General features: G+C 41.4%; 1 protein-coding gene across 2 annotated transcripts in view; it reads left to right on the top strand.

The window, feature by feature from the left end:
- The first annotated feature begins 6829 nt into the window (after positions 1 to 6829).
- Positions 6830 to 23798, top strand: part of USP3 (ubiquitin specific peptidase 3) — a 102514-nt gene continuing 85545 nt past the window's right edge. The window contains exon 1 of one of the 2 annotated variants that reach the window (XM_019968710.2): positions 6830 to 7167. In XM_019968710.2, the coding sequence (XP_019824269.1) occupies positions 7077 to 7167 (91 nt within the window). In that variant the 5' untranslated portion in view covers positions 6830 to 7076. Of the gene's footprint in view, positions 7168 to 19298; positions 23126 to 23798 lie in introns of those variants that run through there. The other variant, XM_070797443.1, reaches the window with a different exon arrangement.

The following is a 23798-nucleotide window of genomic DNA, read 5'->3' as shown; positions in this document are numbered from 1 at the left end:
CCCTCTGCCTCAGATGCCATGCCCCCCTCCCCCACCCTACCTGGTTAACGTCCATGTATCATTCACGGCTCAGGTCATATGTGACTTCCTCCAGGAAGTCTTGCGTGATGCTTCCCCCACCCCCACCCACCCGCCTGGGTGGGTTGCCCCTTGTTTGTGGCTAGGCAACATCCTGTACTTCCCGTCATAGCACTTATCATGCTGGGTTGCAATTACCTCTTTGCTTGTCTGTTTCTCTTGCTCCTTTCCTTGTCCCTTTGAGAATGAGACATTGTGTTGTTTCAGTTTTATATTCTGTGAGTCTTGAGCATCAGTGATATTTATTGAATGAATAATCTGTCCTGGGTTCCTTTAAAAAGGATAAAAATCTACCCTTCTGGGCTAACTATCAGTGATTTCAGGCTACCATCCTCCATCACCCACATCAACCCTCCTACTAGACAAGTTCTCAAGGAAATGGACATTCATTGAGGGTCTACTGTATACCAAGCACCAAGCCAGGCCCTTTAAGTGTGAAGTCATTTTCACAGTTTTAAGGCCTAAGACTCCATGTCTAGACAGCACTTTAAAATTCAGAGGATCTGATGTCCAGTCAGTCAGTGAAGAAGCAAGGGGAAAGGAGTGATATTATACTTTCCATCTTGATAGTGGCAAAGAGATGTCAACAGAGGAGGCCCCCACATAGCTTGGAGCTCTAAGTCTTTGTACTTTTAGTGCCTGGCATGTGGCAGGAGTACAGACAATATGTGTTGAATAAATGAACAAATGGTTGAAGAGAAACAGAAAAGAAGAGCAGACTTTCTTTCTTCTGAAGCCTAGAAGACCTGACATTTCTTCCTGGACCCTACCTAATATATTTCCTCCACGTGTTGATAAGCAAAACTCTACACTGAAGTGTTTTTGTCATGGGCAGCTGTCCACAATGCCAGCCAGTGATTTCTGCTCAGTCTATTGAATAAAAATGACTACACCCAGCTATAAAGGAAGCTGAGAAATGTCTTTTCTGAGCCTAGGAGAAAAGAAAACAGCTTTGGGGAACTTCCCTGGTGGGCCAGTGGCTAAGAAGCCATTTGCCCTTGCAGCGGACACAGGTTTGATTCCTGATCCAGGGGGTTTCCACATGCCCTGGGGCAACTAAGTCCGTGCACCACAACTACTGAGCTTGCGCTCTAGAGCCTGAGAGCTGCAACTACTGAAGACCATGTGCTCTAGAACCTGTGCTCTGACCAAGAGAAGAAGCTACCGCAATGAGAAGCTCACAGACAGCAACTACAGAGTAGCCCCTCTCACCACAACTAGAGAAGGCCCTTGTGCGCAATGAAGACACGGCACAGCTAAATAAATAAATAATTAATTTTAAAAGGAGCCAATCTTAAAAACAAACAAACAAAAAAAAGATTTAGGGTGAACAGTTAGCAGTCACTGCTGAAGGGTATAAGGATGGTTTTCTGCCAATGGCGCTTGGTGGCCGTGAGCTATCACAGGATCAATGGATGTCCACTCTACAATGGCCCTTGGGGATCATCAAGGCCCAGGGGGTTCAACTCCCTAATTTTACAAATGGGAGACTGGGGCCCAGAGAGAAAAGTGATTCCTTCATTTATTAGAGTTCTTTGGTGCTGGAGCCATTTGGTTTTGCATAGTTGGTCAGTGCTTTAGCTGCAAAGTGGGTCTTTAAACAAGAAAACCTCATCTCCTTCATAAAACTGCCTTGAAGTTCACATTTCAATGACAAAGAGGAAAAGCGTTAAAAGGAATACAAATTTAGATGTTGATTATACAATGATTATGATAATGGTGCTGAACATAAATTCTTTAGTTACTCAGAAGGCTTTTCTGTGTCCTGTGGTTCCTAAGAATCTTCTTCATTGTTAGGAACTTCAGCTACCCCCAGAAAATACTGCAAAATTATTTATCTGATCATGTGTGTGAGGGGTGAAAACCACTTTTGATGAAAGAGCAATTACTTATTGTGTGTACGGAGCCTAGTGACTTCACTTTCACTTTTCACTTTCATGCACTGGAGAAGGAAATGGCAACCCACTCCAGTGTTCTTGCCTGGAGAATCTCAGGGACGGGGGAGCCTGGTGGGCTGCTGTCTATGGGGTTGCACAGAGTCAGACACAACTGAAGTGACTTAGCAGCAGCAGTGCAATTATTTAAACCTTCTTTGAGCTTTAGGTCTTTCATTAGTAAAAAGGAAAGGATTATACCTGTATCTAAGATATTTGCTGTAGGGATTTAAGAAGAAATGAAAATCACCTGATAGAGTATCTGGCACCTACTCAGGACCAGAAATGAGTTGAAGTCCTTTCTGTGAATCCCTAGGGGAATATTACACAAAATGATTGATATAATCACTCTTGAAAGGGGCACTTCTAACATTTAATCAATAATCTTTTTCTTATATCTTCAGTTGCTGAACTCGTTGCCTAGGATCCACAATTGAAAAGAAAAGCATCTGCTCCCAAAGGAGACTGAAACATAAACAGAAAAACCCAGCACCATGTGCAGGCTGCAGGAATGGAATGAGTGATGGTGTGAAGGGAAGGCTTAGTCTTGAGTGAATGATGGAGGGCTTCTCTGAGGAGGCTATATACTTCATGGGAGAGGAGTCAGCTGGCCAAGCAGAAGGGAAAGTGGGGGAGAAAAGCACATTTTCTATAATGAGGGAGCTATTTTAGATACTGGGGCTTCCCTGGTGGCCCAGTGGGGAAGAATCTGCCTGCCGATGCAAGAGACTCAGGGAAGATCCCTGTGTGGGGCAGGGGGAGAGGGGGCAATCCCCTGGAGAAGAAAATGGCAACCCACTCCAGTATTCTTGCCTGGGAAATTCCACGGACAGAAGAGCCTGGAGGGCTACAGTCCATGGGGTCGCAAAGAGTTGGACCTGACTTAGTGACTCAACAACAATATTTTAGATGTTGCGGGAATAGTTTTTTTTTTTTTTTAAGCTTTAACAAAAGAGAAGGGATAAGTGACTGTGATGGCAGTGGGTTTCCAGTTTTATCTTGCCACACATGGGGAGTCCACTAAAGAATCTGGGGCAGGGAGATAATAGAAAGGGGTAAATGAAAAGAACTGAGAGAATGACAGCCAGTGATGGCTAGCTGGCTGAAGCCCACACCCAGCCTCATCATTGATTTAAACATTCAACAAATAGTTATGAAGGCTGAATTCCAGGAGCTGGAAATCAGGCATTGAACAGGACTAGCAAGGTCTCCGTTCTCCTGGAGGAGACTGACAATAGATAAACTAGTAAACAAGCAAGGAAGTATCAGATAAGTGCCTCTTGGAAAATTAAACAAGCTGTTAAAAGTGTCCCTGAGCTTCTGCTCCTCACCCTCTTCCCCTCCTTCCAAATACCCGCCAAGCCTCCTCCTGAGTTGTCTAAGGAGATTTTGCTCCTAGGAAAATCTCTAAGGTAAATCATTAACCTAGCTCTCTCGGTGTTTTCAATAAGACATCTTCCCCAGGGCCCGGTCTGCTTGTTATTCTTGCTTCGGGACCACCGATTCTGCCAGAAGCCTGGAGTCTAAAAGTTAGATGAGGATGGTCTTGACAACCTTGAAAAGGGTCCTGATCGTGGTTCCCTCGGCAACGTATATCCCCCTCCCCAGCAGCCCCCTTCCCGCTCCAGGCTCAGCCCCTTCTCCCCACCCCCCTTTATATAGATATCCCCTCTAAAAGAAAGACATAATGATAATACGGTTGAAATTTTTCATTCCTCTCCTCTGAAAAATGCAGACTTCTAAAACTCGCTCTCCTCTGTGAGCAAGAGCCGTCCTCTTCTCCTATTCCTAACCCCTCCCCCGCGTCCCCCCACCCCTCCGCGGGGATTCCGGGAGGCTTCGTGTTCTGGGCACCGGTGATGGAGGCTGGCTCAGCACCACCGGGCTCACCCTCCTGTAAGTCAGAGTTCCCCAGCGCCAGAGGGATGCAGGCCAAGAATCAAAAAGCGAACATTGGAATAAACGCAGCTGAGGAAAGGAGGGACTAAAAAGGCAGATTCCCCAGTATGCCCCGTGGTCTTCCCCCTTTTGACACATTTACTCACCACGAGGATTAAAAAAAAAAATTTTTTTTTTCACAGTATGAAAACTTTCAGAGACACAATAAAGTTTTAGGTAAACCAAGCAAACGTCCCAGGAGGGCCTTCTGATTTTGCCCAGCTTTTCTGAACTGCCTGATAGTCATAGTTTTCCCTCTGTGATCCATAGCAGTCAGGGATGATTAAGTTAGGACCCCTGCTTGGAGAGGTTTCTATTCTAGTTAGAGAGAGAAGACTAATAAAACTTTTCCTTTCCCCTCAGCCACCCCACACACACCCAGTTTGCACCTTACAAGGTATATTCACATTCTTGATACTGTTAAAATCATAAATTCAAAGCTGAAGGGAAATTTAGAGATTAAGAGAGGTTAAGCAGAACAATTACTTGGCATATACTGGGCCACTTCCTAACCATCTGCCCATGGTAGACATTGCTAATCGATCACTCCTTCATGATCTAACTCTCACTTACTGGATACCCTCCATGTTCCACTCCTAGGAGTACAGCAGGAAACCAGACGGACTTGTTTGCTACCCTTATGGACCTTCAAGGGGAAGACAGACATTAAATAAATACACGCCTGAAGAGTGTTTTAAAAGGAGGAATATGGGGGCAGACAAGGGCATCGCACACCTGGAGGGAACCAGGATGTGGAGCAGGGTCAGGAAAGGCCCCCTTGAGGAAGTGATGTTTAAGCTGAAATCTAGATGACAAGGAAACTGAGTCTTCATGAGGGTGAAAAAGGAAACATTACATGCTAGAGGGCAGACCAGCATGAGTTCAGGGCATGTTTCAGGGTTAAATGAGGGGGCATGAATGATAAATGGGGGTAGGTGTCCAGAGGGATAGAACTTGATCCAACTAGTCCTTGGATAAGAATCGGTTGATAGGAGGAGAGGGTTGGGACAGCCTGAGCTGAGGTCACATTTATTGTTTATCCTCCCTCTTCTTAGGAATTATTCTCTCACCTGCTGCCATTTTTTAAAGCTATATTTTAAAAACATTTTTAATGTAAAAACTTTTAATTTCGTTGTTGGTTTAGCCACTTTTATTCAAGCATTATTTGCAGCATTGGAAAACTGTAAATTATTGACTACCTACTATGGGGGTGGCAATTCTCATGACTTCTCACATCCTTTTTGTGAGATAAATATTACCTTCCCCATTTTACAGATGGAAAAAAAAAAAAGGCTTGGGAGGACTAGAAATACTTGCTAAAGTTGGTCATCAAGTAGGCAACTGAACTAGGATTTGAGCAGCTGCAATTTCCACAACTCTGTCACTGTCATAAAACCTCCAAATGGCTTGCTCTAAAGCAGTCAAGTAAAACTTGGGAAGCAACCAAAGACGGTTGCCTGAGGAGTCGGAAATACTAGAGGGATATGCGGTGGGGGAGGAGGGGGGAAGTGTCCGCAGAGATGCTGCAGGTGAGTGTACACCTAGGCAGGGGATCGCGCGGCAGAAGCAGAGCGGCGGCTGGTGGTGCGGAGGATGGCGAGGCGTGAGAGGTGACGGAGGGCATCCCTCGACTGCTACAGGACTGAGTACGGGGAGGTGCCCCGCTCTAACCTCTTCCCGGCCCGGCCCGGTTAATCATTTCCTGACCCTCCTTCCTCCTCTCTCCCAGCCCGCAGGATTGCCACATCAACCTCCCCCCTCCCCGCCTCCTGGCCTGTTGCTCCTTCGCCGGGTTTTACAAGGAGCCCCAACTTTGAGGCATTTTCTAACAGCCCGGGACGCCCTCAAGGCCGTTTCCCGGAGAGGTCGCAGGCTCGCTTGGGTGTAGCGCTTGCCCTAGCGGCCTCTTGAGGCTTGCCCTATGCTCTTTTTTTGGACTGAGAGGTCGGAGAGGCGGGATCCAATCCCGGCGCGGATTAACTAATTAAAGGCTCGGTTTCCCCTGCGGTAAAAAGGGAGGATGGTAACAGCAGCTGGCGGGGTGGTGCGCGGTTGAAATGAGGTATTGTGTGTTAAGTGCCTGGCTAGGAGACAGCAGTGGGTGTTTAACAAACGTTAGATCCCTTCCCTTTTTATCACCTCATCACCGGGACCGCCCGCTCAGCAAACCTAGGTTACAGCTATCTCGCTTAAACTTAAACTGGACGTTGAGATCTGAATGTCCGATCATATGCTCGAGGTAATGCCAATAGTGATTCATAGTGACAGGGTTTGAACCCCGGTTCACGATCGCCCCCGCCATCTCGCACCTAAGTGGCTGGCTAAGGCCACATGTCTAGAACCTAGTCCAGAACTAGAACTTGGTCAGTATGGTACCTGCCGCAGGGAGCAGACCACTAAACCAGTACTGCTCTGGGACCCATGCAGCCCGCTGGGCCACCGGGGGCCAGGCCTTTAACCTCTCTGAGTCTGAGCCACAGTGTGTAAAGTGGGGGCTCTCTGTCTGCCCGTGTGGTTTTTATTTTCTTCTTCACACTTTCTTTCGTGACCAGATTTTCTACCCCGGGGTAGTCAGACCATCTCATTACGCTGGATCAGTGTTTTCTGACTGCGAGAGCTCGCCCAGGGCGGGGAAAAAGCAGCGGACCGGCCCAGTGTGCCCCGGCTTGGCGCCCCACCCTTCTCGGGGCCGGGGAAAGTCGCGGCTGCTCGGGGCAGCGGAGTTGGGAAAGTCACTTCAGAGCGCAGTCTGACTCTGGGCCACCCGCCTGCGAGCGCGCGGACCCCACCCAGCTGGGGAAGACGGGGGCGGGGCCGGGCCTGGAGGCGGGGCCTGCCCAGGGGCGGGGCCGGGCCGGCCTGGGAAGACGGAAGCCCCCAACCTAGGGGTGGCGGCAGGACCCGGATCCCGGAGCACCACGTTTTCTGGAGCCGGACATCTAGAGACGGCGGGAGAGAAAACCCGGCTCCCGGAAGCTTTTGCTTTCTTTGACGCAAGGGCTCGGGACGCAGCCGCCGTCGGCCGAGCGTCGGGCGAGGAGCGACCCCAGACGGAGTCGTCGGAGTTCCTCCGCCCCCGCCTCGCCGGGTCCCGGAGCCTCAGTCCTCGCAGCTCTTCTGGTGGCCATGGAGTGTCCGCACCTGAGCTCCAGCGTCTGCATCGCTCCGGACTCAGCCAAGTTCCCCAACGGCTCCCCGTCGTCCTGGTGCTGCAGCGGTGAGTGCGGCCCCAGGCGGCCTGCAACGCACCCGAGGCCCCGGCTCCGCCGGGCCTGCCGTCTAGGGGCCGCGGGCGGCGGACGCGCGGACTCGGGAAGCGGTGCGGGCAAGCCGGGCCCGGTGGCTGGGGAAGGGTACTCGGTGAGGCGTGCGGAGCGGCGGCGGGCGGAGCGGCGGCGGCGGCTCCTTTGTTTCCCGTGGCCCGACGGTCCGGCCGGCGAAGGAGAGGCCCGCGAGGGATGCGAGCCCGCGGGGGCCACGAGCGCGTGGGGACGGCGGCGAGCCGGGACCCTGGCCTGCGGCTCGCGCCCCTGCGCCGCCCGGCAATGCCGGGGGGCTGTGGTGGCCCGTGTCGCCCGGTCGGGGGGCTGCGGGAGTGGGTGTCCGGCCCCCACAAGGCGGCCGCACGTGTGGCCGGGCCCTAGTTGTGTGCCCTCCTCGACCGGACAGGAAAAGCGCCGCTCTTGGGGGCAGCTTTGTTTGGGCTGCTGGGCGCGCTGGGGCCCTTCGCTACCTGCTCTGGCCCCGCTTCCTTTCGCTTCCCCCTGTGCTCCAGCGACCCGACCCACGCCCGGTGGGCGGGAGCCGCGACCCCGAGAGGTGCTCAGAACTCGGGAGGCCGAGGTCAGAGGCTTTCATCAGCACGGGAGGGGGAAGTTTGAAAACAGGCTGCGGGCTAAAAAAGCTCAGAAGGCTGATGGAGCAGCTGCTTTGGAGGGGCGGCTAGCGCTGCTTTTCAGGTCGTCTTGGTGGGTTGAAACTGCTTTGGGATTTCCGAGTCCATGTGCTGGAGGACAGTTATTAGGTTTATGTAATGCTTTTGCATTGCTTAAGCATCTTAACTCCTTCTGCCGGGCCTCTTGGAAGCCCCAGTGCCCTCTTATTGTCTGCTCTAACGACTTAGGATCGCACCGGCCACACTGCTTTGATTACTTCCTGGTAGGGCCCTGGTGCAGCCGATAGGGTCTTTGTTTATTAGCTTTGAGATAATCGGTGGCAGCTTGGGTTGGAGAGTAGAATGTAAATTGTGCGTTTCAAAAATCTTAAGTTCATTTGAAGAAATAAAAGAGCAGTGGTACGGTTTAACTGTGTGACGTTTCTCATTATGGGCCGGAGCTAGGAAGATAGTTTAGAGAACGCCTTAACACTTTTGACAGGTTACTTCTTAAATGGTGATTATTATGTCCTTAGAGAAAATCACAGGCAACAGCCACAAAGAAAAATGTACCCTGGTATAAGGAGTCGAGATAACTGGCTTCCTTGAGCTCTGAGAGGTTTGATGCTTTGCTTGCCTTTGTAAAGTCAGATTGTCTTTTTCTGCACGAAGCCCGTAAAGATTATAACCGGTTAATTGATTTTGCAGTGCAGTATTGCAGTTCTTTTATGAGGGTGCAGAAAACTTACCTACTAATGTTTCTTCCACAGTGAATGTTGAGTATGAAACAACAAATAAAGTGTGTCAAATTGCTTTACAAATTAGTTGATGTTGCATTAGCTCTAATTGTAGCTGTGGTGCTGCGATTGTGGTAAGTTGTGTCTTTCTTTCTTTTTTTTCCCCAAGAGATTTGGGGGAAGAAATGACCAAAGTAAACACTAGGAAAAGCATACCTCATGAGGAATGATGAAATTACTTTCTCTGTGGATTACTTTCTACAGGGATACAAAGCAGACAGCTCCCTTATGGCTTTTTCTAGGTAAACTCACATCAAATTTTAAAATGGCCTCACTGGGCACATGCATCTAGAAAAAGGAATAGAGTTTATGCAAGTGACAGATTTCCTGTTGTGAGTCAGCCTTGCCTTTGTCAGTCCGGGCGTCCACATGACTGTGGGAAAGAGGTGCAGAAGATCGAACATCTCTTGAGGAACTTAAGTTAAAATGGAGCATAACTTAGAGGCTTGTGCTGATACAAAGAACAAACTAGTATGGCTGGCTCTAAGGGAGGGGTTATTTCTGTCCAAGGGCTAGGATGGCATCTTTGCATCTTGCAACAAAGTTTGTCTCTGACATTGCTTTGGGAGGGTGATTTTAGTCATGTGCTTTCATTTGTAGAACCAATAAAGCCAGTTTCGCAACTTTATGTGGGTTTTTTCCTTCTGCTCAAGTTCTGTGAATTGAACCCATTTCATGCGGGCCTCCCACTAACCTCTTGGCATCCATTCATTGATATAATCTCATATTTTTATATTGAGCTTGATCTTGTTCTTGCCTGCCTGTTGTTTCAGTGATTAAATGATTATTAACTATGAGTCTTTGGCTAATTCATCATCTTGGAGGGTTATGTATTCTGGTATTTATTCTCCAACACTCTCAAACGTCTTCTTTCCTTTTCTTTTTGGTAGGGCACCAAAAGAGTAGCCAGTGTGTGGAATAACTCGGTGACCGAGTGCGGAGTCTGATTGCGTTCTTTTCAGGGAGGGGAAATCCCTGTTTTGGCACTGGGGCAATAAAAGTCATGCCCTTGCCCTGTTTTCTTTGGGAGCTTGCAGTTACATCACAGTGAAACAGCCTCAAGGCAGCCAAGCATATTGCAAAAGACCAACATCCTAGGCTCTTCTAGGTAGCAATACATCCTTGGAAAGTAGTTCTGTTTCCTTTGAGCCTAAGTCTTATGGTATCATTTGTAAAACAATGGGTAATACTTCACATTCACTTCACAGGTTGTTGTTAGGGTGCACAAGGTAATTTTTGTGCAAACTTTGAGAGACTCCAAACACTATTCAAGTAATAGGTGGTTTTATAGGTCAGAACATCTTTATGAAAAGGACTCTGAATACTTAAGTATCTAAAGCCCCTTAAATAGGGACTGGGACAGACTGGCTTTATGCTGAATTATGTTTTGCAAGATCTATTACTCAACAAGATTAGGGGGTGTAAGAAGTAATTATACTTCGGAATTAACTTGAGCTTCTTATCTGTGGAAAGCCCTTGGTACATATTATTGTATATGTTATATAATTGTGTACCACAGCGGTTCTCAAACTTTTTGTTTTCAGGCCTCTTTTACCGTCTTAAAATTATTGAGAACCCAAAGAGCCTTTGTTTGTATGGTTTATAGCTATTGATCTCTGTTGTATGGAAAATTATATTTATATATAAATAATATATATTTATTATATCCTTTACAGTTAATAATAATAAATCCATTACCTGTTAACAGGTAGTAATTTACATAAATTTTCAAAACAAAAATTTGGTGAGAAGATTGGCATTTTAATTTTTGTAACTGTCTTTGTTATTTGGCTTAATAGAAGACAGCTGGATTTTTACATCTGCCTTTGCCTTTGGTCTCTTGAGATATCACACATTGGGTAGCCTCTGGAAAACTCCACTGCATGCTTGTGAGAGAATAAGGGTAGAGAATAAAAGTAACATCAGTATTATTTATGAAAATAGTTTGACCTCATGTACCCCTGAAGGGTTTTGGAAACCCTCAGGGGCTCAGGATCACACTCTGAGAACCCACTTGTATACAACAATAGTAGCAGTTAAGGACAGCTGCTCTTATCAAAATAGTTTTCAAATATTAAAGAATTCCTTAAGGTCTTAAAACTAGCAGCATTTATGTCTGCGTGGAGATTCACAGAATTTATAATACATAAGCTGGGACGATGGAGTCCAGTAATCAATCCCTTGCTCTCAAAAAAGTTGCAGTCCAATCTGGTTGAGGAGAGACAGGAAGCTAACTGGTTAGAAGTTAAATCCATGTTGTGGCTTAAGGTAAGCGTTGAAAATAGTAATCTCCTAATAAGGTAAAAGTTGATTTATGTCTAATTTTGCTAAATTCATTCTCATTTTTAAATGAAAACGTTTTAAATAAAAACGAGGTCATTCTTTCAAGGTTTTTGTTAAGTGCAAGTACCAGATGTTATTTTCAGAAGCTGGAGACTTCTGAAAGTATACTTCATTTGTATATGTATGTGTGGGTAAAAGGGTTGAGCCAGTGGCAAAATACTGGAGAGAAAACCCAGATTGGTTAAAAAGATGCACTAAACACAACTATTTTCATAACTAAGGTGAGCCAAAGACTTTAAGGGTTTGGGTTAAATAGCCAGTTAAATTGTAGATATTTTAATAGCATAGGCATGAAAAAATTTTCCCTGATTAATTTTTTAAAGAGTTGAGAAATCCTCTTATAGTTTCTAGTACACACTTGCCCTCACATTACCTAAGAAAAGTAAGTGTAGATTAAGTAAATATTTTGCAATTTGGGATGGTTATTGGAGATTAATCCTTTTTTGAAGATACATTTAGTTGGATAGAGTTCTGATTATTGATTGCATCTCAGTGGTAATAAACTTGTCATTTGTGATAACGCTTGAGCTAAAAATGAGATATCACCTTGATGGGGTGATGGGTTATTTTGCACCAGATTTCTCTCACAACCTACATCTAAAGAAACCTCTTACATGCCCAGTGGATTAAACTTTCTAGATAGGATCAGTCATTTGTTCATTGTAAGGTCAAATGCATTTACTGCTCCTAGTAGTAACCCTGTATGAAATTAAGTGCCTAGCATCTAATAAGACACTCAGTAAATATTTGCTTAATGAATGAAGGAACTTTCTTCCTTTTGATGGTAGCTGGATTGGCCTTAAACTTGGTGTTTAAAATAAATGGAAAGCATAGTGAGTGAGTGTTTAAAATAAATGGAAAGCATAGTAAGTGAGCTTCTCCCCAGAATGCTTTCACCAGTCACCGCTCCTGGCTTTTAGTCTATAAAGTAAAGTTTGACTGGCTTGTGAGGAACTGACCATCTGCAGTCTTGTTACCATGATGAATTTGTAGTCTTTTGACATTCTGTGTTTATAGGTAGGCAGGTATGACATTTTAGTAGTAAATGTGGATGGGACAGTTAAAAATCAGTGGGCCCGTGATACTTTTGAAGATTAATATTTAAATTTCATACACTTTTCTGAAGAATTTTAACTTTTTCGATAAGATTTGTAAGCTTAAGTCAAACGCAGTTGTCTTTCTAGTTTTTCTGGCAGTATCCCACCTGGAATCCCAGCCCCTAGAACTTTAAAGCAGCCTAAGCTTATTTCCAAAGTCTCTGAATAATTGGTAGTAGATGTGAAGAAGCTGGGATTTAGAATGTGCTCCATGTGTTCGTTTGAAGAGGCTGCAGTCTAGGGACTGAGCCTAACATTTTGCTGTTGTGAAGAAGTTTTGACACGTGGATCCGAAGTTATTCTCCGAATAGTATTCTTAGTAGTATACAAAGAATATCCTTCATGGCCTAAAAGCAGAAGAAAGGATGGGGTTGAGGGGTGAATTTGAACTGTTTCAGTTTCTTGTTATTCATTTATTCTCAAAATAGCTGATTCTCATCATTCTTTGCTTTAATAGCATTAGCCTTAGGCTCTTATAACATCCTACTTTTTCCACTTTGAAATTTAAGCGATTTCCTTCTTTACTGGAATATGATAGATTAATTTTGAATCCTTTAAACTTAACTTAAAAATATTTATGTTTTTCTAGTGTTTGTCGCTCAGTGAGCAGAACAGTGAGTAACTTAGTTTGTAGCTCATTGAGTAATTTAAATTTCTGTTTTAAAATTTAATTGAGTCCCTCTTCCATCAGGGAGTAATTTACAAGGGCATTTCCCCTAACCCGTGTTGTTTTTTCTTTTGCAGTTTTTTCCCACTTCTTGAGCTATATTAGACATTTTCCTTCTTTGAAAGAAAATAGTAGTGTCCTTTGATTGTGTCCAGACCGTGGGTTTTGTGTTCAACCTAAGCATCCAAGTGGACTTGGATAGTAGCTTATCAGTGTTTGAAGTGGGAACTATATATTGTTAATGTATTTTAGTGTTTTATGTTTATTCATAGCTTTTAAACACAAGAGCCACTGCATTCTAGGTGTTTTAGTAGAGCTTTCCTGGACAGATGGCTTAGAAGGAGGTACTTAGATTCTCAGCAGGGGCTGGTACTTTTTGGAGGGTTTATTTGTGATGAAGCTTACCTTGATTGACAGCTTAGAATGCCGAGAATACCATTAGCAGCAGCAACAGCTTGTTCATCTTACCTAGAATTGTTTCGCCCCAAGACTTCTCAAGATGCCCTGTGATTTCTAATAGTCTGTTTTGAGAATGTAGGGAGAAGGTATCTTTCACAACGAAAGGAAATTTACCTAAAAATTGTTTATTGCAATTGTATCTTGAAATCTTTCTGGGTTGTTGAATGATCTTTGGCTTAGAAACCTGTAAACAGAGGTCATCTTTTAACTGCTGTGAGTCTGCAGATGTTAGTGTATATAGTAATTCCAGATGTTTTCTCATCTACTAGTTTTACTGAGTAGGAGGAGAACTGAGAACAACATAAAGGAACTTCAAAGCAGTTGGCCAGCATTTAATCCTGACTAATTTAATTAACTACCCATCCTTGTAGTTTTTCCTGTTTCATAGATTGTGAAACTGAGACAAAGATTAACAGAGTTGCTCAAGATGCTTGGGGATATTAGAGATAGCCCAGAGCTTAAATTCAAATACCATTCAAACCATACTTTTGGCTTGCCTTTTTAAAAGCAAGGTCTTTATTTTGTCATCTAGTCACTTACTGCTTGATAATTTAAAGGATTATAAGTGTTCGGAGACATACTTGAAGTAATTCCTCTGAAGATTTTTGATGTGAAAGTGTATTTTAAATTCTACATTTTGGAAATAATTTATTTTAAATTTCTATATTTAATTAGCTCTTCCTCCCTCTGTTTATTGATTAAAATGCCAGCAAGGTGGAACAAGGTTGTTAATACAGCTGGAAGAACACTGTTTTTGAATGTCTAAATTTTGGTTCAGATTGAATTTTTTTGTAGGCTGAAATGGGCTTTACTTTAGTTCAGATATCATGAAGCCTTCTCACCATAGCTGTGGATAAGGATAAAATGCAGTGAGCTCTTTGTCATTTTATAATCGTGGCCCCCTCCCATTTGTTCATTTTGTTTCTGCTGGAGGAGATTCTTCTTGGAAGTTGTTTGTTATGGGGTAGGGGAGGGAGAGAATTCTTAAGATAGAGAATTTTGCTTTTGCTGCTGGTAGCTCAGGGGTTATTTGAATCTTTGCTTTTAGGCAGTAACTTTTGTTGATTCCATTTCGTTATATTTTAAGATTTTCCAATCATATTTCTTGTAGAAGTTACTTATAGTCTTTAGGCTGCAATGTTTAAAACAAGATTTCCCTCCCCGCCCCCCCGCCCCCTGCACACTTCTTAAGACATACTGAAAAACAGGTATATGTTTGGTTTTTACAGATATATAATATACAGGTAAGCTTAAGAAGGCAACTTCAAATTTTGAAAACTTTTGTTGAAACAAAACCTGTGCATTGAAAAGTGAAGTTTGTAGTTGTCTTGGTATTTGTGTTAGCTAAATGCTTCACCGTTAATCACCACTAGCTAATTAAATTTTCTAAGACCCTTTTGAGGAGGGAAATGAGAGTTTATTTTGAATATGAACCAGTTTGCGTCTTTGAAAAGATATTATAACCGACTGGATTTTATCTGAAGACTTTGTACTCTGCTGTAGGATTGAATAACTCTATCAGCAGGCTGTTTTCCATTTTGAGTAGATGTTCTCTCCTGATATTTTTTCCTTGTTCTAGCTGGGTTTAAGGCAGCCTTTAGAAATCTGCTTGCCAATTTATCCTTGACCTGTCCTGAAGACTCGTAATTTCATGGACTGTTCTTGAACTATCTCATCACCAGGCAAAGCAGGCTGGTGATTAACTGTCATGTTCCTGCAGGTTTAATTTAACCAATTGTAAGATAGGACACTTGTTGATTTCACTTCTTTAAATCTTTGTTCTTACTGACCATGCTCAGGTTTTCCTTTTTAGATAATAGATCTTTGTTTTGGTCAGAGTTTGTGAAGATCATGCTGAAATTTCTAGGCAGCAATTTTTTTTTTTTTTTGGTGACAGAATGTTTCCCTGGGATAATGGATAGATAAATGTTGAAAAATATTCTAATTTTTTGTTGTTGTTGTTAAAGAACTTCTATTTAACTTAGTCTGGGGCTGACATTTATATTATTGATTGAGTGGTTTTTAAATTTTAGTGTCACATAGTAAAACAGATTAACTCTAGTTTCCATCTGAATTATTTTGATGTTAATTGTGAGCTCTTTTGGCATTGGAGAAACTGTTTGCAACAACAAGATTCAAGCTTCACCTTATGTGTATGAAGTAGCTGCCAGAGCTCAACATTCATGCTGTGAGAATTTAATTCTAATTTAATTTAACTGCATTGGTTTCATTTCAGTTATTTCAAGTGTTTTGTTTGTGTGTTGTCTTTTTAGAACCTCATTTAAAAAATATTTTTTGAGACTTTTTTCCTTTGATTAATACAGATTTTTGGGAAAATGTGGGTCAGATTTTTTTTAATGTACCTATTGGTTGTAAAAAAAAAAAAAATTCCAACTCTTGCTTTGCATCAAATAATTAGAACAGCTAATGGAGTTTACAGGTGCCTATTTTCTGTAATACTGGGTATCTAGCCCTTTAAGCAGAGTATAAGTATATGCCCAGTTTATGTTTTTTCTTTCCATTTCTTCATAAGTAGTCACATTGATTTTTAAAAAGATATTTTCCCAGCACACCAGTAAATACAACTGTGGTAATTTCACACCCCCACCCCCAGATTTGTATTTTAGTGCTAAGCTATACTGTATAACCACAAAAAGCTAGAAAAAGGATTGTTCAACATAGATATTAAACCTGCTCTCTGAGTAAAGTCTTTGATAATGAGGTCCCTTAACGTCTTAAATGTTTTGTTGATTTATGGGAGGGAGTGCTTCCTATAAAATATGTGTGTGCATCTTTTCTTGTCTTGTATACACTTGCTTTTGTTTTGAAATAATAGTTGTGTGGTGTTTACATTTATGACTTGATTAATTTCTTTTGAAAATCCTTTTACTATTTAACTATGGATTTGCTTACTCAGGTTGTTGGCAAAGTGTGGAATTGCATCAGATCTTGCTATATTAAATAAATGGAAATAATTGGATGCCAGAATCTTTCTTAAGTGATTCATGGCTTTTGTGTTGGTAGTCTGTATACAATCAGCTTCATAAGGAGAGTTATTTTTGAAACAATATAAGCTCCTGATAATTTTTCTGTGGTTATTTGTGTCTGGTCTTCCAAAGGCAGCAGTGGCCATTTTGACTCTGATTTAGTAATCTGCTTTGACTTGAGTAGTTTCAATCCTTCTCTCCACTACCCTTCCCTCTCATTTGTAGGTAGGGGCACAGTTCCAGCATTTAGCTGAAGACTGTAGAACAGATAAAAGCATAATAGCTTCATAGGTGCCTTTTTTTTTTTTTTTTAAACCAAAGTGGGTTTGAACAAGTCTGAGTCTGTGATAGAAGGAATAATAAAAGATGTTTAGTACATTACAGTTGAGCATATGCAGTTTCACATACATTATTTCCGTATGTTGTTTTCAATTGCCTTTGAGGACTGGTTTCAGAAAGGCATTTCAAAATAGAGTGAAATGCTCGAGCCAGTGAGGGGACTAGTCTTATGGATCAGAATTTGCCTCTGTGTAGGAAATCAGCAGGACCAGATGCCCTCTCTTCTGGCTCTGTAGGTATCTGGCTCTGTTAACATATAGATGATAAATTTTGGCCAGCTTTGAAATTACATTCTCTAGTAGAGGACACATACCATTAGCTCTGGAAATTAGCCTTGTAGTATACAGGGAGTTGAGTAGGTGCCTGGCCCCAAATGATAAACAGAGTTTGTAATTTTTATTTCATGTAATAGGTGATTTTTTAAGATGAAAAAATGTGGTTTAGGCAACTTCATGAATTGATATGATTGTTATATCAGTTTACCTTTTAAACATTAGTGTTTTCAAAAAGTAGTACATTATACAGTTACGCCATACAGTATAGTATCAGAAGGTTTAAAATAGAACAGCAGGCTCCCTTCCCTCCACCCTCAGTCTTACTGTCCACAGACAACCACTTTCAGCTTTGTTAGCTTTCTCCCTTATGTTTACCCACATGCTTCTAAGTAATACATTGTTATTTTTCAATTTATCCATTTTAGGTAGTATCTCTTGACATCTTGTGTTGGTAAGTGAGGACATTAGTATTTCATTACCTGCCCACTCTCCATTTCTCAATATGACCAGACCACAAATTTTTATTAATATTGTGATTACTTTTTTTTTTCTTTTCTGGCATTTTATTTTTCCTTTAGTTAGTAATTGCTTTTTTTTTTAAATTGCTTACTTTACTTTCTTTACATTTTCTCCCAAATGTAACATATACATTTGTCAAATGTCTATGAATATTCTTTTCCAAGCATTTAAACACATACTCTCTTAGTAGTAGTATTCCTGAGGCTCTCCTTCCTAGAGTGCCCTTTCTTCCATCTGAGCTGACTGTTCTCTGAGCCGACTGGACAGTTTTTACCCTGTGACTCCCTCGCTGTCCTCTTGTGTTAGATCTCCCATTCCCTGGATCGCAGGTCTTTCTCGTCCTTGGTTTATTAGACCATTGTGCTGGAGTACATCATCTAGCTCCCTTCTCAGGGGAGCCACATTTTTGATCCCACCCAAGTCTGACACCTTTATCCGACCTTTGTACTTGACTGCTTGGTTGACTATAGACTGTTCGTTAGAAAAGATTTTTCTCTTGGAATTTTTTTTTTTTTTGGTGACGCAGCACAGCTTGTGGGATCTTAGTTCCCCGACTAGTGATCAAACCCACGCCCTTCCCATTGGAAGCACAGTCTTAACCTCTGGACCGCCAGGGAAGTCCCTCTCTTAGAATTTTAAAAGCAGTGTTCCTTTGTTTTTAGGCTTTCAGTGTTTTTTTTTTTTTAAGAAATGTGATGCCTTTTTGATGACTGTTTCTTCATATATAGCCTTTTATTCTTTCTCCTGGAAGCTTTTAGGATATTCGTTTTATCCTTGGTGTTCCGGAATTTCAGAGTGATGTGTCTTGGCATGGCTTAGTTTTTCTTTTCTTGTGATGGGTTCTCAAGGGACTTTTCAGTCTGTGCATTTGAGAGTACACTCATCTTCCCATCCTTAAATCTCCTAGTTTGTACATTTTTCTTTGTACAACTCCTATTAATTGAATGTTGAGCACCGTGGGTAGAACCTGTAATTTTCTTATCTTTTTATTTCTTTGCCTTTTGGTTCTAGTTCCTGAGATATTTCCTTGTTTTTATTTTTCCTTCTACCCTTCTACTGAATTTTGATAATAATATTTCTTGTTTTTAAGTGCTTTTCCTCCTTTTTCTTTTTTTTTTTTTTTTTATTTTTTTTTCCTCCTTTTTCTGACCATTGTTTTTTCATACATCCTATTGCTATTGTTTCGCAGTATCTTCTCTTGTTAATCCTGGGTTTTAGAGTTTGTTTGAGGCTTTTCTGTGCTGTCTGCATTGTTTCTCTTGTCTCTAGGTTCCTCTTTTTCTTTTCAAAATGATTCTTTCAAACTAGAGCTTTCCTTCACAGAATCTTATTTTATCTATTTTTTCATGTAAGGGTGGGGCACTAGAAAGCTCTGTGAGGCTTGTATACATTGGGCTTCACTGTGAAGTTGGGGACAGGCCGCCTTCTTCATTGGAGGAAGACCATCAAGACGTCTGTGTGGATATTTATTTTTTTGCACCATTTTTTCAGCATTCCCACGGGAGCTGTACACCTGGCTGCTGCTGTCCTGACATGAGGACGTAGGAAGTCCATGAGCTCATTGTCCCTGCAGCCCTTGGGCCCCTTGTTCTTAGTGCCACCTTTACTCTGCTGTCTGCTGTGCCCCGTGTCCCTAAGCCCAGGACTGCCTCCCACTGCACTCTTCTCTGCTGGTACTTTCTGGGCTGTCACTCTTCTCTGCTGGCACTTGGGCTTAGCTTTCTTCACGCTACGAAGATTGTTACTGCTCCTTCGGCTTCTTCCTGACTGCCAAAAGCATGTTGAAGTTTGCTTGTCTCACATGTTCTCTTTGTGAGTCACTATTGATTTAATTTTTTATTGTCATTTTAGTGAAATGGGGTGAAGAGGAGATAAGAGAGAAATTGGTCTGCCATGCTTAATTTGGTGTTTATTTTTACTTAATTAATTAAAATTATTTGGCCATGCTCTGCAGCATGTGGGATCTTAGTTCCCTAGCCAGGGATGGAACCTGCATTTCCTGCATTGGAAGTGTAGAGTCTTAACCACTGGACCACCAGGGAATCCCAATTAGTGTTTATTTTTAAATGAAATATTTTTAAATGCAGTTTTTAGGGTAAAAACATGCTTTGCCTTATCAGAGATGGATTTTATTAGTAATCATCCAGAGAGTTAAATCACTAAAACTGAAATTTTGCAGTACTATTTTTGAGTAAAAGTTTAAACCCAGATTTACCTTCCTTGATAAGCAGAGCAAAATACTGTTGCTATTACCAGAGTCAGCAGAGAGAGTAGATAAGCCTCTGGGTTTGGCTCTGCTTGGGAAATTGGGAGCCAGAGTTTGGATATATAAAAGAAACATGTTGTAATGTTATTTGGACTACTGCAATTAATCTATTATAATATTTTTACTGGATTAGTTTGTCATCCATTAATAAAGGGAAGTTACTGCCAGGTTTATAGTACTATTTGGCCTGTACAATGGTAATTTAACCTTTTCCTTTGTGTTATAGTAATTTTCAAAAAGTATGTTTTTAATAGGAAGTAAAGAATAAAAATTTAAAAATCTCAAAACCCTTTTTATTTTGATACACTTTCACACTTAAAGGAACCTTATTAGAATAATACAAAGAACTCCCTTGTACTCTTTACCTATTCATGAGTTAACATTTTGCCACCTTGGTGTTACATGTGTACCTTCTTTCTATATATTCCCCCCAACTCCCATCACTAATTTGCATACCTAATGTTCCTTCATCCATAAATGCTTTATCCCCCCCTACCCCCCAAGAACAAGGACTTTCTTTTCATTAAGCATGGGATATTGGTTAAAATTAGGACATTTAATGACTGATACAGTAGTAGTATTGAATGCACATTCCATTCTCAGATTTCTCCCGTTGTCTCACTGTCCTTTATATAATGTCCTTCATAGCTGTTTGCCAGTTGTGTCGCCCCACCCGTCTCCCCTGCATCTCACCCACGGTCATGAGTTTCATTTTGTTGTGAACTCTTTTAGTCTCCTTCAGTCTCTAATGGTTCCTTATCCTTTCTTTGTCTTTCACGTCTTGAGTATTTCTGTAGAGTGTACTTCAATTTGGATTTTTCTGTTGTTTCTTTATGATTAGATTCAAGTCGTGCAAGGTTTTGATAGGAATACTGCAGAAGCAATGTGTCTTCTCAGGGCATTATATCAAGAGGTATATGAAATTGGTTTGTCTCATTTTGGTAATATTTATTTTATTAAGGTGATATTTGCAAGGTTCTTTGTTGTAAAGTTTCTTTTTCCCCTTTGTTATTAATAACTAATTTGTAGCAGATGCTTTGAGATTTTACATATAATTGTCTTATTCCTCATCAAACATTAATCTAGTAATTTAGCATCCACTGATGATTCTTGATTGAATCAGTTGTTACTAGGATGGTTGCAGGATGTTGATTTTTTAACTTATTTCTTCTAAGTATATATGGGGACACATTTTCCTTTCTCACTCGTTTATTCATTTATTTTATTAACATGAACTCAGGTTTTCATTTTATTTCTTAACATCCTATTGCTATTTATTTTGAAGATCAAGTTGTCCTAGATTTGGCTAGTGGAGACCTTCTTAGGCCATAATTTTGACATGTCCCTATTGTTCTTGGAGCCCTTACTTTCTGGCATGGCAAGGTGCTCCCATCTCATCTTGTACTCAGCCTGCCCCCGTCTTGGAATCAGCTATTTCTCCAAGTAGCCATTGTTCCTTTTAGTGGGGAATAATGTTTATAACCTAAGATCTCTCAGCAAATAGGAATTAAGAAATATGAAAATGTGTATGTGTGTGTATATATATATTTGTTTGTATTTGTGTGTTTGTGTAACCACGAGTTCATTTTGATACCTTTAATTCCAGTTCAGCACTGCAGGTCTCGTCTTGAGCCTTTCTGCATTTGTAATGCCCTTTTCTAACAGTGAGAATCTGGTTCCCATTATCCTCAACACGTGTACTTGTTTGCTCCATGCCATAATCAGAGAAAGTAGTTCTGAACTGCTGACCCACACCATTGCAAAGAAAACTGCTTATAACTAGAGCTTAATATTTTTAATGGTGTTTTTTGTCTGTATACTCAAAAAAAAAAAAGTCCTATGTTAAAAAATTATGTTAGTTTTCCTTCCTTTTCCTTCCCTTTCCTTCCCTCTTTTAACACACTTATTTGACATATAGTCTGCTTCATTTGTTTTTGTTTGATTTCCATTTAAAATTTTTTTGGCCTTATCCTTGCTGATTTTATTTTACATTTTTTTGAGTATATAAAATGTGAGTATGGGCTTTCCTGGTAGCTCAGATAGTAACGAATCCATCTACCAATGCAGGAGACCCAGGTTCGATCCCTGGGTTGGGAAGATTGCCTGGAGAAGGGAATGGCTACCCACTCCAGTATGCTTGCCTAGGAAATCCCATGGACAGGGGAGCCTGGTTGGCTACAGCCTATGGGATTGGAAAGAGTCGGGCACGACTGAGTGACTCTCACACACGCATAGTTCCAAAAGTTAAAACTGTACCAAGAAGTGTTACTACCTCACACTTCTCATTCCTATCCACCCTCTATAAACAACCAATTATTTTGATCTATCCTTGTTTCTTTCTTGTAAAAAAAAAAAAGATTGCAGATACATGAGTGTTTTCTTTCTCTCACAAAAGGTAGCAAACTAAGTATGCTCTTTTGGGGTTTCTTTCATTTAATAGTATATTCTGAACACCATTCCATGTTTGTAGAACTTTTCCTTATTTTTAACCCGTTTATAGTGCTCCATTTGTCGTGGTTCGCAGTGAATTCGAACGGTCTCCTCCCTTTGGGTATTTAGGTTGTTTCCAGTATTTTGCAATTTCAGATAATGCTGCAGCTAAAAGCCTTGTACAAATTTTTTTTTTGTATTATGGGATATCTTCAGAGAAGATGGAAAGTTTTAACTTTTCAATTCTGTAAGCAATATTGTGTAAGTGATTTTATAGTGCTTCAAATTACTTGTCTGCCTGCTCCTATCTTCACTTCTATGGTGACCTTACAAATGTATTCAAGGCTGTGGAAGTGAAGCACTTTATTGTAATTATATTTTTGTCTTGGAAACCTTGACATCAGAGCGCTAGAAGTGGCCTTGGAAACATTTTAGTCTACATCCATGTTCATCTTAATCAGTTGACTTTTCCTTTCCTTTTACATACTCGTCAGTGCTGTTTTACTGCCTGAGTGCTCAGACACAACTGTTTCTAGTAGTTTTCTCTTTTAATTTAATTTGTGTTAGATTCCTTCATGTCATACTGTTAACTGGTTGCTCCCTCAGGTTATAGAATGGTGGTAGGATAGGACGGTTATACTTAGGACAGAAATAAGGATTTGGGCATCCATTTTCTCCAGTGGGTCTCAGCGCATTAGTGAGTAGGATAAACTCAGAGGAGCACTTCGGATTCCTAGATAATGCTGCTGGTCCTCTCAGCTGGTTGATGACTTAAAAGCCTTTGTTCCAATAAGTGGGCATTGGAGTAGAAGAGGGGGACTTCTTCCTGCATTACTAGAAAACCAGGTAAAAGATTGGGAAACATAGCTTTCCATCAGAAGGGCCATAAAAAGATTACCTATGTGTTGAGATAACAGTCCCCTCAGCCTAAGAGTGGCTGGAGCCTCCAAGCAGATTACTTCTGGCCCCCATGATGACTCTTCAATTTACGCACGTGCACCATACAGATGTTATCATTTTCCATGCAGGTCCTGACATGAAAAAGGTTTGAAAAATTGGCTCGAGCACAGTCTCAAAATTAGCCTCTGAGAACCAAAGACAGTGTCCCTTAAAGAGAACCAGGTAATCCTATTTATCCTGGATAAAAAAAGAACTGAATTATTTAGAGTAGAAGTTTAAACCTACTGTCTGTAAAAATAAGCTGATCACCATATCTTTTTTTTTTAATATTTATTTTTATTTATTTATTTGGCTGTGCCAAGTCACGGCACGTGGGATCTAGTTACCCGACCAGGGATCTCGAACGGTGTCCTAGCCACTGGACCACCAGGGAAGTCCCTGATCACCATATCTTAAATCTGGTGTGATTTGAAATCATTTCTATTTGCTTCTTTGTTAAAACAAAAGTTAGAAATTTAAAAAATATTTTTGAAGACTTGTAACCCCACATATTGGATATTAGAATGACCAAGGTACAGTGTATTTTGATTGATTAGATTGGTGCACCATGATTTAATCTCTATTCTGAATACCTCAGAATTTAGTGTATCTCCGTATGGTTTTGACACCCAAGTTGCTTATGTACTTAAGTGTTTTATCTGAGTAGCATCTTATTTAGTTGTCTAAACCTCCTTGAAATTTGCTTCTACAGTGCATTTGCTTCTGAAGTATTTTACATTAACTGTGTAAAGTTTAATGATTCTGACATTAAGGTGTATATAGTCATTATATCAATTTTGAAATCAGCTTATTAAAATAGAATATTTTGTCTCATTCATTTTATGTTTTAAAAATA

This window comes from Bos indicus, chromosome 10 (assembly GCF_029378745.1).
Source record: "Bos indicus isolate NIAB-ARS_2022 breed Sahiwal x Tharparkar chromosome 10, NIAB-ARS_B.indTharparkar_mat_pri_1.0, whole genome shotgun sequence".
Classification (NCBI taxonomy): domain Eukaryota; kingdom Metazoa; phylum Chordata; class Mammalia; order Artiodactyla; family Bovidae; genus Bos; species Bos indicus.
Note: the sequence above shows the minus strand (reverse complement) of the source record. Positions and strands in the feature narration are given on the sequence as shown.